Raw genomic sequence first — 14592 nt, forward strand, 5'->3', positions numbered from 1 at the left:
TTTCTCTTTTTACTCACTGTGAGATCATTCAGTGTTTTGCAGCATCAACTCTTTATGCATTGTACTGCTTTCATCATGGCTAATTAATGTCCTTCAGGACGACTGATTCTATCTCTCAGTTTCGTCTATGTGATTTTGTTGCATTGATTAAACCCTTTGCATGTACTGGAAGCTTTTACTCTTTATTGGCTCCTTCCCTACAGCATAAAAGCATACTGAAATCTCTCCCAGCTTGCATCACAAACAGAAACCTTCCCACCCTGCTACATCTTCTGCCACTCGCCTTTTCTCCTCTTAAAAGATAAATTAGAGCAAATAGTATCTATAATAATTTCATACTCTTCCTCATTTTGATATGCGTTATTGAGTGTGACATGAAGGGGTGGAGTGTTAGGATGCCAAGTATTATTCACTATTGGTGGACAGTCTTGCCCATGATTGGTGTATATTAACAGAAATATTTTTCTGTTTATGCTCAGAGAGCAGACACTTTTTGTCTCTGCTTCTCCCCTGCTCCTTGATGCCTTAACCAGATATGGTAAGGTTTTTCTCATCTCTCATCCTACGGCCATAGTTCCATTGAACTGATAATGGTAAAGGATTATCAGAGATCTCCCGATGACCAAAGCCAGTGGGCACTTGTCACTGAGCTCTCTGCAGTGGTGTGGCCGACCACACCCATTTTATGTTCTCTATACCTCTTTAGCATCCTATCGTTGATTTTAAGACAATCTCATCCTTGGCCCAAGTGCCTTTTCTGACTTGTCTTCCTTCCTCTACTGGACTCTTAGATGTTAGCAATCCCAGAATTCTTTTCTTGGCCCTTTATTCACACCCTCAGAGTTTTCCTGGTCAGTTTCATCTACCATGGTAGCCCTCTCCTCTTCTGAGAAGACTCACACAAATGTAAACTCAGACCTGCCTCCTGCGTTTCCAACTCACATAGCAACTGCCTACTGTCAACTTCTCAATCAGAGAAGTTGGCTTTGATGAATCACAGGCACCTCCAAGTCAATGCACCCTTCCACCTTCACCCACTGGTTTATGATTAATGGCCTACCCATCCACCAGGTCATTTCAACCAGAAGCCTGAAAGGCCTTGTGATGTTCTGCTTCATGTCCACATTCAATAGTTACTTTGATTTCTACCTTCTGCATCTCTAGAATACTCCTCCGGCTTACCTCCTTTCCCAACCTTCCAGTACCCAGAGCTTCATAACTTCTTGCCTAAACTTCTGCAGTAGCTCCCCGACTGGTATCCCTGCTTCCCACCTTGGCCTCCTTTTGGTCTATTCTTCATTTACCAACAGAATAATCTGAGAAGGAAATCTGATTTTGTTATTCTTCTTTTAAAGTAAATAAAACTTTCAATGTTTCCCTACTGACTACAGAAAAGGTTCACAATCTTCTTCATACCATGACACATACGAAAAACAAACTTTACATGAGGCCAAACACCTGGGCAATCATTCTAACTGTGGGCCAAAGCATGTGCAAAAATGCCTGCATATTATGGATAATTTCTGGAATGCTAGCTATTATTCCACATCTTTCTCTCCCACTAAAAAAAGCATATGAAGAATTCAGAGAACACAAGAAAGTGAGTGTGAAATTATTATAGGTATCATCTTGGATTTGTTCTAATTTTTTATCAAAAGTAAATGATTTATAAAATCTAAGGTCTCTATGACTCCCCTCAACTGATTCTGCTGCGTACAGGAGAGACACAGCAGCCTGAGGACCACTGGCTGAAGAGAGAAAATGCAAACCTCTCGGTAAAGCCCACAGAGCCCTCTACAACGTGGCAGGGTGGCCTGTGCACTGCCAGGACTAGGATGTCCCAATCACTGTCATCTGTGTGGAAGGTGGCCTCTGGAGTGATGCACCGAGGCAGCCCTGAGCCTGTGTCCAAGTTCATCTCTTGCAGCTTCTGCTATCAAATCCTATTCCAGCCACAGTGAAATACTGGAGTTCCCAGACAGGTCACACAGTTTCACTTCTTCTCACCTTTGGACACTCTCTTCCCTTTGCCTGAAGTTCCCGTTATTCATTTGAATGTGATATGTTAAGCATTTTACCAGGTCTGGATAAAATTCAACACACTCTTTAAAGTACATTTGTTGAATTTAAATCTCTATACTGTAGTTTGGGGAAATGGGTAAGAATCAAGGAAGTGAGCTTCCTCCAGATGAGCTGCTGCCACTGCTGCCAGGACAGACCCTCCTTGAAGCCCCAGGGAACAACACTGTCAACATCCCACGCTCCTCTCGCCCAGCTCAGCTGCTCCTCCGTCTTTCCTCCCTCCTCCCTCTAAGGGCCAGGGTGTCTTGTCCACCTATGAAGCTTCCTTCCATAACACAAGACTTGACCTAGAAGGCCTGGGTTGGATCCTGGTTCTATGGCTTACTGACTGAATTTCCTTGGATCCTTAAATTCATCTTTATGTGGCAACTTTAGCTACTTCACAGGATGTACCATAGCATTTGAACTGTGAAATGTTGACCAGGCATTATAGTTCCTGTTAGGCACTCAAGAGGCTACCTTATTGTTCCATGCAAGTTAAGCTACTTGTATTATTACAATGAAACCTGAAATACCCACCAGTGTGGAAGGGGGATAGTTGAACTGGTGAAAGTTTAAGTTTATAAAATTTTCTTTAAAAGATCTGATTATATTATTTTTAACCACACACAGCTCTTCTCAGCAGGGGAAGGAATGCCTGGCCCTACTCCCACCCCAGGGGGTGTGCTCACGGCATTTGATGCCTGGGAGCCAGGAGTGCTAAATATACCCTGGAAACGTCCCTGTAGTGACACACTGAAAACAAGACTTTAGGTAAAGGGCACTCTATACCTGCCTAGACCAAAAGTCATAGCTAGTTAGAATATAGAATAGAGTTAGTATAGAAGAGTATATGACACTTGGAGAAACTGCACACTATTAAACAGAATAAGCATTTCTCTCACAGTCTTATTAATACTCTTATTTTTCATAGCAAATCATCTTTAATATAACCGGTATCAAGTTAAGCACATATTGCCCATATTAACACTGTGTAATTATGAATTAAAGTGGAGTGTAATTTATCATTGCTTTATGTATTTTGGTCATTGTTAATCAGTGATAAAATAACATATATTTAATAGTTTATCCAGAATCACTAAAGTCAATCCAAAACAAAGGTGGTGAGGTTACTGAACACAATTTTGTCTAGTCTTTCCAAAATCAAAATACACAATACATCAGATTATGTATACCTTGCTAATGCTCCGATTTCTCTGACATCTAGCAAAATAAACATTAACATCTAAACATTTTTAAATGATAGTATGTCCAATATTGCTACTGAATATCTTTGGCTTACCTCATAAGGTAGTTTATCAAAATATCCATTACTTGTCCCTTCCCTGAGGGCAATACTGCTAAACTTTTTGTTCAGATTGTCCATTCCACATCCATTCTTTTCTTCATAGTCATCTTCTAGATCATTCATATCAATAAGTGAAGTCTTGAGAGAAAGCACTGGCTTGTCCTTTGTACCATGTAATACAACTGCATCTAATTCAGTGTAATAATCCAGAAGAGAACTATTTACTTCCAGCCGTATAAGATTTGTGGGAAAATTTATCTGCTTAATACAAGGTTTAAACTGGCGAGCCTGGGAAGCATTCACCTTCGTAGGTTTCTCTGACCAAAGAATCTCCCATCTGCCAAAGAAAGAAACTTCCCTATAATACAGTTTAGAATGAGATTTACTGTTACCTTAATGTTAGGGGCCCAGCCCAATACGTTACAGTGTGAAGCAAAAGCATTAAACAAGGTGGATAGGATCAAACCAAGAATTGTTTCCAGGACATGAAAAAAATTTTAAACCTAAATGCCATAGACCTTATTACTTAAAATATTTTTACTACTTAAATTATTTTTACAACTCCTTAGAAGGTCCTTTTTGGCAGATTTCATGTTGGTAAGTTAAAAACTGGAATAGGTAGTCAGAGGTACATGAACAACATTCAGTTTTACAGATAAAGTAAACACGAAGTATTAAAGCACACAGTAGAAAGCACTCCTGTGTGCATGCCCTAAACCAACGGTGGAAACTTAACTTCTCACCTTGCCTCACCAAGGTCTCCTTCTCTGTTTCTGTTACTGGTGCCATACAAATTCAAAACTTTCATTATATTTTTCTTTGGCCACAGCACACAGCATGTGGAATCTTAGATCCCCCCACCAGGGATCAAACCTGCGTCCCCTGCGCTGGAAGCGTGCGGAGTCTTAACCACTGGACCACCAGGGAAGTCCCAAAACTATCATTTTCTTTGATTTTCTTTTATCCAGTCATTACATTTTATCAGAGTTTTCATGAAACCCGCGTCCCCTGCGCTGGAAGCGTGCGGAGTCTTAACCACTGGACCACCAGGGAGGTCCCAAAACTATCATTTTCTTTGATTTTCTTTTATCCAGTCATTACATTTTATCAGAGTTTTCATGAAATTGTCTCATATGCGCCCTTCTCCTAAGTTTGCATTATTGTCATCTTTTAGTCATCCTTGTATCCTCCGTACCTAGCAAGTAGCTAACACGTAACAGGTGAATAACATTTTCTCCTATTCCTTCAAAATGAACTTCTACTTTACAGCCAGGTTAATCATTACTTTCCAGATAATAAACTTATTTCCACACGAAGGTGTTTGCTCATGTTGTCTTCCCCTCCCAATGAAATGCCTAACCTACAATTATCTGCCCATCTTTTCTTCAAGGCCTAACTCATATTCCATGTCTTTATATAGGTCTTCTTAAAAAATTATTTTCCAAAATTATTTAAAGATTCTTTGTAACATAGCATCGTTAGATACATAATATTCTCCAACATATGGCATAAATAACCATTTCTCTAATATTGTTTTCTAATATAACAGAAAATTAAAAACATAGACAAAAATACTTCAATAAATACTTCTATTTCTATTTATTTACTTTAGCTAGCAGAACTTTTACATAAAGATTTTATGTCAAAGATTAAGAACATTTTTAAGTCTCCCAATACATACTACAAACTGCTTTCAAAGAAGCTTATGCCAACAGTATGTAAGAATGACCACTGAAAGCACTCTTTATTTTTAAAAATAATCTCTAATTTCACAGTGACCCAGGTCTCTGTGACATAATTTATAATTCACTGACTACTAATAACACTTAAAATGTTTCATATGCTTATTAATCATATCAAATTTTTTCCCCTCCAATATATTGTCAGTTCATTTCCTTGCCCCAATGGCCTATTTACATTTAATGAATTTTATTTTTTTTATACAGCAGGTTATTAGTTATCTACTTTATACATATTAGTGTATATATGTCAATCCCAATCACCCAATTCATCCCTCCACCACCACCCCCTTCCCCGCCCCTGCTTCTCCCCCTTGGTGTCCGTATGTTTGTGCTCTACAGCTGTGTTTCTATTTCTGCCTTGCAAACCGGTTCACCTGTACCATTTTCCTAGATTCCACATACATGCGTTAATATACATTTGTTTTTCTCTTTCTAACTTCACTCTGTATGACAGTCTCTAGGTCCATCCACGTCTCTACAAATGACCCGATTTCGTTCCTTTTTATGGCTGAGTAATATTCCGTTGTATATATGTACCACATCTTCTTTATCCGTTCATCTGTCAATGGGCATTTAGGTTGCTTCCAGGACCTGGCTATTGTAAACAGTGCTGCAATGAACATTGGGGTGCATGGGTCTTTTTGAATTATGGTTTTCTCTGGGTATATACCCAGTAGTGGGATTATGGTAATTCTGTTTTTAGTTTTTTAAGGAACCTTCATACTGTTCGCCACAGTGGCTGTATCAACTTACATTCCCACCAACAGTGCAAGAGGGTTCCCTTTTCTCCACACCCTCTCCAGCATTTGCTGTTTGAAGATTTTCTGATGATGCCCATACTAACCAGTGTGAGGTGATACCTCATTGTAGTTTTGACTTGCATTTCTCCAATAATTAATGATGTTGAGTAGCTTTTCATATGCTTCTTGGCCATATGTATGTCTTCTTTGGAGAAAAGTCTATTTAGGTCTTCTGCCCATTTTTGGATTGGGTTGTTTGTTTTTTTAATATTGAGCTGCGTGAGCTGTTTATATGTTTTGGAGATTAATCCTTTGTCTGTTGATTCCTTTGCAAATATTTTCTCCCATTCTGAGGGTTGTCTTTTCGTCTTGTTTGTAGTTTCCTTTGCTTTGCAGAAGGTTTTAAGTTTCATTAGGTCCCATTTGTTTATTTTTGTTTTTATTTCCATTACTCTAGGAAGTGGATCAAAAAAGATCTTGCTGTGATTTATGTCAAAGAGTGTTCTTCCTATGCTTTCCTCTAAGAGTTTTATAGTGTCCAGTCTTACATTCAGGTCTTTAATCCATTTTGAGTTTATTTTTTGTATGGTGTTAGGGAGCGTTCTAATTTCATTCTTTTACATGTAGCTGTCCAGTTTTCCCAGAACCACTTACTGAAGAGGCTGTCTTTTCTCCATTGTATATCCTTGCTTCCTTTGTCATAGATTAGTTGACCATAGCTGTGTGGGTTTATCTCTGGGCTTTCTATCCTGTTCCATTGATGTATATTTCTGTTTTTGTGCCAGTACCATATTGTCTTGATTACTGTAGCTTTGTAGTGTAATCTGAAGTCAGGGAGTCTGATTCCTCCAGCTCCATTTTTTTCCCTCAAGACTGCTTTGGCTATTCAGCGTCTTCTGTGTCTCCACACAAATTTTAAGATTTTTTGTTCTAGTTCTGTGAAAAATGCCATTGGTAATTTGATAGGGATCGCACTGAATCTGTAGATTGCTTTGGGTAGTATAGTCATTTTCACAATACTGATTCTTCCAATTCAAGAACAAGGTGTATCTCTCCATCTGTTTGTGTCATCTTTGATTTCTTTCATCAGTGCCTTATAGTTTTCTGAGTACAGGTCTTCTACCTCCATAGGTAGGTTTATTCCTAGGTATTTTATTCTTTTCATTGCAATGGTGAATGGGATTGTTTCCTTAATTTGTCTTTCTGATCTTTCGTTGTTAGTGTATAGGAATGCAAGAGATTTCTGTGCATTAATTTTGTATCCTGCTACTTTACCAAATTCATTGATTAGCTCTAGTAGTTTTCTGGTAGCATCTTTAGGATTATCTGTGTATAGTATCATGTTATCTGCAAACAGTGACAGTTTTACTTCTTCTTTTCCAATTTGTATTCCTATGACTTCTTTTTCTTCTGACTGCCGTGGCTAGGACTTCCCAAACTATGTTTAATAACAGTGGCGAGAGTGGACATCCTTGTCTTGTTCCTGATCTTAGAGGAAAGCTTTCAGTTTTTCACTATTGAGAATGATGTTTACTGTGGGTTTGTCATATATGGCCTTTATTATGTTGAGGTAGGTTCCCTCTGTGCCCACTTTCTGTAGAGTTTTTATCATAAATGGGTATTGAATTTTGTCAAAAGCTTTTTCTGCATCTATTGAGATGATATGTTTTTTATTCTTCAATTTGTTAATATTGTGTATCACACTGACTGATTTGCGTATATTGAAGAATCCTTGCATCCCTGTGATAAATCCCACTTGATCATGGTGTATGATCCTTTTAACGTGTTGTTGGATTCTCTTTGCTAGTATTTGTTGAGGATTTTTCCATCTATATTCATCAGTGATATTGGTCTGTAATTTTCTTTTTTTGTAGCATCTTTGCCTGGTTCTGCTATGAGGGTGACGGTGGCCTCATAGAGTGAGTTTGGGAGTGTTCCTTCCTCTGCAATTTTTTGGAAGACTTTGAGAAGGATGGGTGTTAGCTCTTCTCTAAATGTTTGATAGAATTAGCCTGTGAAGCCATCTGGTCCTGATCTTTTGTTTGTTGTAATATTTTTAATCACAGTTTCAATTTCATTACTTGTGATTGGTCTGTTCATATTTTCTATTTCTTCCTGGTTCATCTTGGAAGGTTATACCTTTCTAAGAATTTGTCCATTTCTTCCAGGTTGTCCATTTGATTGGCATACAACTACTGTCTCTTATGATGCTTTTTATTTCTGCAGTGTCCATTGTAACTTCTTCATTTTCATTTCTAATTTTACTGATTTCAGTCCTCTCCCTCTTTTTCTTGATAAGCCAATGGCCTATTGAGATCCAGGTAAAAACTGATTACAGCAAGGCATTTAGGGAACTGAAATAGACAAAAGAGTATGAAACTCAGGGGAGAAATCTGAGCTGAGACTATAGAAGTCATCGACATACAAGTACCATAATGGTCTTTAGGCCAAGATGGGGGCAAGAAAGGCATATAGCACCACTCTCAGGAGAAGGGAAGTCTGGTTAATTTCTACCTTTAGGAATAAAAGCAAAAGTCAGAAACTCAATGGGATTCCAGTAAACATAGCACTAACCATAACAGTAGGACTTTTGCAGTTAACAGAACCCTTATAATCATCCCGTATTTGTTAGATTTGCTACTTCTCTCCTGAAAACTAGGAATAAAACCCATCAAACATATAAAGAACCTGTGAGTATTTGTATTCAGAGACAACCAGAAAGTAGGAATGGAGAGACTGGTCCCTCTCTACATCCAATCTTGGGAGGCAGGGGAAGAGTTCTAAGGAACAGAGCAGGTTGTGGCAGATTTAAGAAGGAAAGGAAAGCTAGCTGGGCATCTTCTCACTTTCTGTGACAAGGCAGAAAAGCATATTTGGAATGCCAGCCTAGACCTAAGAAGTGCCCCTAAAGCCTAAATGCAAAAATCTTTAGGGTTTCTAACAATGGAATTGATTTGAACACTCTACTGAAAATCCACACAGTTAAATAGAGCTAGCCATACAAGAACAGAAGTATGAAACATTTAAAACCATGTTCATGGAAAAACGCATTCCTAATCTTGGACAGTACATTTCCAAGAATCCTGGGGTAAATGGTGGAAGGTATTAGAAAATTCAAACTGTGGTTTTACTCATCCTTTTGTTGCTGCTGGAAAATGACATGAGATGATGCTGGAGGAATGTCTCATGTCCAAGAAACAAGGACCACTCAGGACCCTGTGAAATAACTGCCTGTACTGGTTCACAACACATGTGGACTAAACCAGCCTATTTTATTGTTTAACTTCAATTAGAAGTTTTTATGAGCCTTAACAGAAACACTGAAAATGTAATATAGAAATCACCTCTGCCAGGTCCCTTGCCAAGTACTGATTAGAGCAGAAATATTCTACTGTAATAATGTATTAATCTACTAAAGTCCTCTCTCTCTCTCTACCTTGCAGAATGGACAAGGTTAAGATGATGCTTTAAAATGACCTCCTTAACATTTCTAGCATGTTTAAATGTTTAATGCTATGTTAGCACCATTTTTGCTTCTGACTTTATATAGCATAAACATTATATATTTAGTTACATATATCATAAGTTTAAATATGACAGCATACTTAAAGTTGAAAAATATCAAACCTTATCAGTTATTAGAAATATTTTTTAACATCTAAACATAAAAAATTCAAGTATCATTAGCTTATTTATATTTTATTTTGATTTTTCTTGATAGCCTAAGAAGTAATAAAGAAAAGTGGTAAAAAGATGGAAAAATTATTTTACAGGTCTGTGGCCAGTTGAATTAAATTAATACTAACTCTGAGACCAATACAAATTGATCTGGGGGTATCTATATTTAGGTGTTTTTGTTGAAAATTCTAATAGAACTAGAATATATTATTTTAAAGTTAGAAAGAGAAAGATATCTACGTTACCCAACAAGAGAATATGTCAATATTTTTTTTAAATTATAGTATGATTGATTTACAATATTATAATAGTTTCAGGTGTGCAACATAGTGATTCAATATTTTTACAGATTATATTCCACTTAAATTTATTATAAAATAATGGCTATATTTCCTATGCCAATCTCTTTTTATTCTAGAAAATTAATGCCAGAATTTAAAAAACTAGTCAGTGAAAATAAGCAAATACAAGCAAATGCACGTGTGCATGCATGTGTGTACACACACACACACACACAATTTTCCATGAGATAGCCCTGACTCTTAATCCTCTAGACCCAGAACAGTGTTGATGAGATTAAACTGCTTTAAGTCATGGCCTTTGTAGTCTGCACATTTATGTGCTGACTATATATGCCCACACACTGTATTCATCTACTGGACAAATCTGACAAACACTAATGCCCTTTGTAAGTATTTTAAATCTACAGCATCATGTGCAAAATTCAGCATGGAATCCCTATCAGGCTGCGCTTTGTCTGCACTTGGAGCCCTTAATTCTGGGTTGGTAACCAGCATTCTCTTTACCAGCCCACTTATTTCTCCTTCTGTTGATTGCACTGAATGCCTACTATATGTCCAGTGCTTGGACACAAAGCACTCCGTCTCTGTAACTGTTGACCTGTTGTTACTCACTGAGAACATCTCTCTAGGGCTCCCAGGAAGCAGCAGGTAGACAAGAGAGGAAGAGAGATGTTCATCAATGGAAACCGGAGAAAGCAAGTTTTCTAACATATTCAGGTTGGAAGCCAGACACATGGATGCAGAGCTTCCTTATAACCAAAATTCCCCCTGGTTAGTAAGCACATCTAGTAACCAGCAAAAAGAAAGCTCTCTTGCCAACACTGTTCCATTTTACCTGCTGAAAGTGAAGGGATAGAATAGGAAAACAAACTAGAATAAAATTAAAGTACTCTAATAGGTACACCTACTCACTCCCTGCTTCCCAGCCTGTCTCTAATTGTAACTAACAAAGTGGCATCTGCTTTAAAAAAGAACTAACCAATAAAGGGTCTGATCATTTCTGACTTAAATGACAAAATCATGCTTCTTGACTCACAAAGTCAAGGGGACCAGACTATGACCAATTCGTGAAATCATTGCTTAAGCAACTTCCTTTGGCAACAAATTCTTTCTGTGACGGCCACTTTCTTTCTCCCTGCTTTCTTAACTTCAATATTCTGTAGTGAAAATGCTTTCAACACTCAAAAAAAAAAATCCATACCATTAAATTTTATCCCCAAATAGCTTTATTCCAGCTTCCTTAATATGACCTCAATTTGTCATTCTCTTCCTCCTCTTTCCCTGTCTCTTTTCCCTGCACTAGCCTTTTTTCTGACTCTTACACAAGCATCTCTTAAGATCTTATACTCAGAACCAGGACACTCTATACTACCTTTTTGCTTTTCTCTCAGTAGAGCACTAGGCCCGAAGTCAGAAGACTTTGAGATCTTACAGAACTACCTGTAACTTTCCTACCTCACTCACTGAACAAAGAAATGCAATCAGACAAAATGGAGAAAGATTGCTTTTAAATTTTAAATGTTCTGGGACAAGTTCATTTCCCATAAATTCCTGAGCTACTCCAACACACTCTCTTATTTGCTAACTCCTAAGGGAGAAATAAAACCGTATGCAATTAATTAAAGTAACAGGCAGTCCAGTTCAGTGGTTCCTAAACCACAGTGTGTGATAGAGCTTTCCATGATTAAATGTGAAAAATAAAGAATACATTGGTATATATAAAGATATGCACACATATACATGTAAGTTGCCAACCGCTCTTTATTCGAGATTCTGAGCATGCTAATTTCTCAGTATAAACTGGGGTTTCTTTTATGAAATAATAGTGATGAAAAATGATGTTGGTAGCAAAGTAAATAATCTGACAACCGTATATCAGTTCTCTAACTTTTATTATCAATACCATTATGTTTACCAGTTTACTGGAGTTGACTTTCTCTACCTGTGCTCTGCTTAGATCTCCTGGTAGGTCTGGTGCCCATGTCCCAGATGTGCGGGCTTGCTCCTAAGGGCTCCCACCTGCAGCCTTCTACAGAGAACTACATAGGCTCCCAGAGCCTCCTCTTCATCCTGACAGTGGCATGTGCCTGGAAGATTTCCATCCCCGCTTCCCACTCCCCCAGCTCACAGCCCAAGACAGACAGGCAGGAGCATCAGAGCCCAGCTCCCGGGCAACTGTGCCTCCAGGCTGACTGGGATTTCACAGGACTTTGCATCCTTGCCTGACTTCTTCCCTTCCCTACAGTGCTTTCCCCACTCCCTTATCTTCCCCACTCCTTACCAGTTTCTTCAGGAGCACTTCCTTAACAAATCTTTGGTAGAGGAACAGTCCTCTCAAGTCTGCTTCTGGGAAACTGGATCCAAGAGCTCTATGAAATCCCAAAGCTTGTGGCCCTTCAACAGCTTGTTCTCTCCACTCTGGGGCTTTTCTCACTTCTTAGAACACCAAGATCTCACCTCATGGTTTCACCTTTGCACGTGGTATTCTCTCTCCACCTTTCCTGCCCAAACTAAAGCTTCACTCAACCCTCAGGTCCCAGTTAAGTCACTTCCTCTGGGAGGACTTCTCGGAGCCCCACAGGTTAGGCGTTCCCCTCTGCCAGCACATGCACCCTGCAATCTCACGGCCCTCTTCCAGGCTGGCCTGTAAAACTCAAAGAACAAGACCCACATCTGTCTGGCTCTGTTTTGTTCCTGGCAGTGAGTGGGCAGAGAAGGTGTTCAATCAATGTTTCTGACTGTCTAAAGAAATTCACCAAAACGTTAACAGTTACTGAATCTGGGCAGAAGAACTGTGGGGTTTTTTTATATATATTTTCTTTTTTGGCATTTTCTAACAAGTTTTTTTAAACACTGAAACTGATTTCATAATCAGTAAAATTTAAAAGGCCCTTTTTTATTCTGCAATAATATATATTGGTTAGCTTCTTTTTCTCTTAAAAGTTAATGGTATTTTCTGTGGAATAAGCCTAAAAATCAGTTAGGCAAAGTAGAGATACATCTATAAATAAAGTTGTCACTTTGATCACAATCACGCACTACAGCTCTCAGCTAGGAACCCAAGAGCATGATTCATACTCAAAATCAGTTATGCAGACATTAAGTTTTAGATCAGAGGAAAGACATTACATGTTGCATAGATCTTATCTCCATATTGGTTCATCTTTTTTAGAAAAAAACTAGATAGCTTTGTAGGAAAGAGGCAAAAAACGACAGAGTCCAATGAAACAATTCTCACATAAGAAAGGATCCTACTCAAAGTACTTTTTTTTCTCCTCAGGAAAAAAAGCCTGTATATTAAAGGATGCTGGTTTCCTGTTTTTTAAAAAAACTGACCCATTAATATAATATTGTTCACAATGAATTATCAAAATCGTTCTGATAAGAACACATAAAGATTATACCAGCAGTCTCCAGCTTGAGTTGAGCTGTACTCTGCATTTGCTTCCTGGTAGACTGGGAGGTGCTCCCTGGGAGTTGAGGGGACAGGGACTTCCAGGAAGCAGTGTGTTAGATGCAAACGTGCAACATGATCTGCGCCCTCACTTCTCCATAGGCAGCTGGGCTCCTACAGTTTAATAGGTGTCACAGACTGCCCTTGGGCTAGAATAAGCTCATAAGGGCAGAGATTTTTGTCTATTTTGTTCATTGTTCACTAATGTATCCTCAATACCCAGAACAGTGCTTTAGCACATAGTAGACACTCAAATATTTAATGAATGAATCAAGCAATATAAAGGTTAAAAACTGATAAGATCAATAAGTACTCGAAAAATGGACAAATAACATGACAGACAGTTCAAGGAGAAGGAAATATAAATGGCTCTTAAACATGAGAAGATATTCAACCTCAGAGATGATAAAAGCATTTCAAATGAAAGTTAACATGGGATAACATTTTTCCCCTAACATTTTTCACCTAACAAATTGACAAAAATGCTACAATTTATTAAAACACTCTGTAGGTGAGGCTTCAGGAAAACATGCATGCATATACATTGCTGGTGGGAACAGAAATAGGAGAGCCTCTTTGGAGGGAAACTTGGCACTACGTATTAAAATTACAAATACATAGACCCGTGGCCCAGCAATCTTTCTGGCAACTTATCCCACAGATATACTTGCACACATGCGAAATGACTCATGGCAAGGTTATTCACTGCATTAATATTAATAATAGCAAAAGTATCGAAACAACTAAGAACCCATCAATAGGGGAGTTGTTAATAAGTCGGGGTACACATACACTGCATTACTTGCAACTGTAGAAAAGAATAATGAAGCTCTCTTTGCACTTACATGAAAAGATACAATATACACCAGTAAGTGAAACAAATAAGGTACAGAACAATGCAAATAGTGTGCTTATTTTTGTGTATAAAGAAAAGTAAAATAAATACATTTGTATTTGCTTCTATCTGCATAAGGAAACTCTGGAACAATGCAAAGAAGTGGATAAAAGTGGTTTCTTTGAGGGAGGGGTGGATCCTAGGCACATGGAGAACAGGGTACATGCAAGACTGTGTTATGTAATTTTTAGATTATTGAACCATGTGAATATATTACCTAGTCAAATAATTATATTTTAAAAAATCAGGAGGCTGAACTATAGAAACGAGAGAGAGAGAAAGATAGAGAGAGAGAGAGCAACTTTAGGGAGAATGCATGAATACTTAAGGCAACATTTACTTATTTTAATTAATTATTTTTTTTTGGCTGCACTGGGTCTTCATTGCTGTGTGCGAGCTTTCTCTAGTTGC

General features: G+C 38.2%; 1 protein-coding gene across 3 annotated transcripts in view; it reads right to left on the reverse strand.

Moving 5' to 3' along the window:
* The window catches only part of FBXL4 (F-box and leucine rich repeat protein 4), a 71068-nt gene that overhangs the window by 39125 nt on the left and 17351 nt on the right, over nucleotides 1-14592 (reverse strand). For all 3 annotated transcript variants that reach the window (XM_081250529.1, XM_081250530.1, XM_081250531.1), the window contains exon 4: nucleotides 3365-3707. In XM_081250529.1, the coding sequence (XP_081106655.1) occupies nucleotides 3365-3707 (343 nt within the window). The remainder of the gene's footprint in view (nucleotides 1-3364; nucleotides 3708-14592) is intronic.

The sequence above is a fragment of the Mesoplodon bidens genome (genome assembly GCF_964165515.1).
Source record: "Mesoplodon bidens genome assembly, chromosome: 12".
Lineage (NCBI taxonomy): Eukaryota > Metazoa > Chordata > Mammalia > Artiodactyla > Ziphiidae > Mesoplodon > Mesoplodon bidens.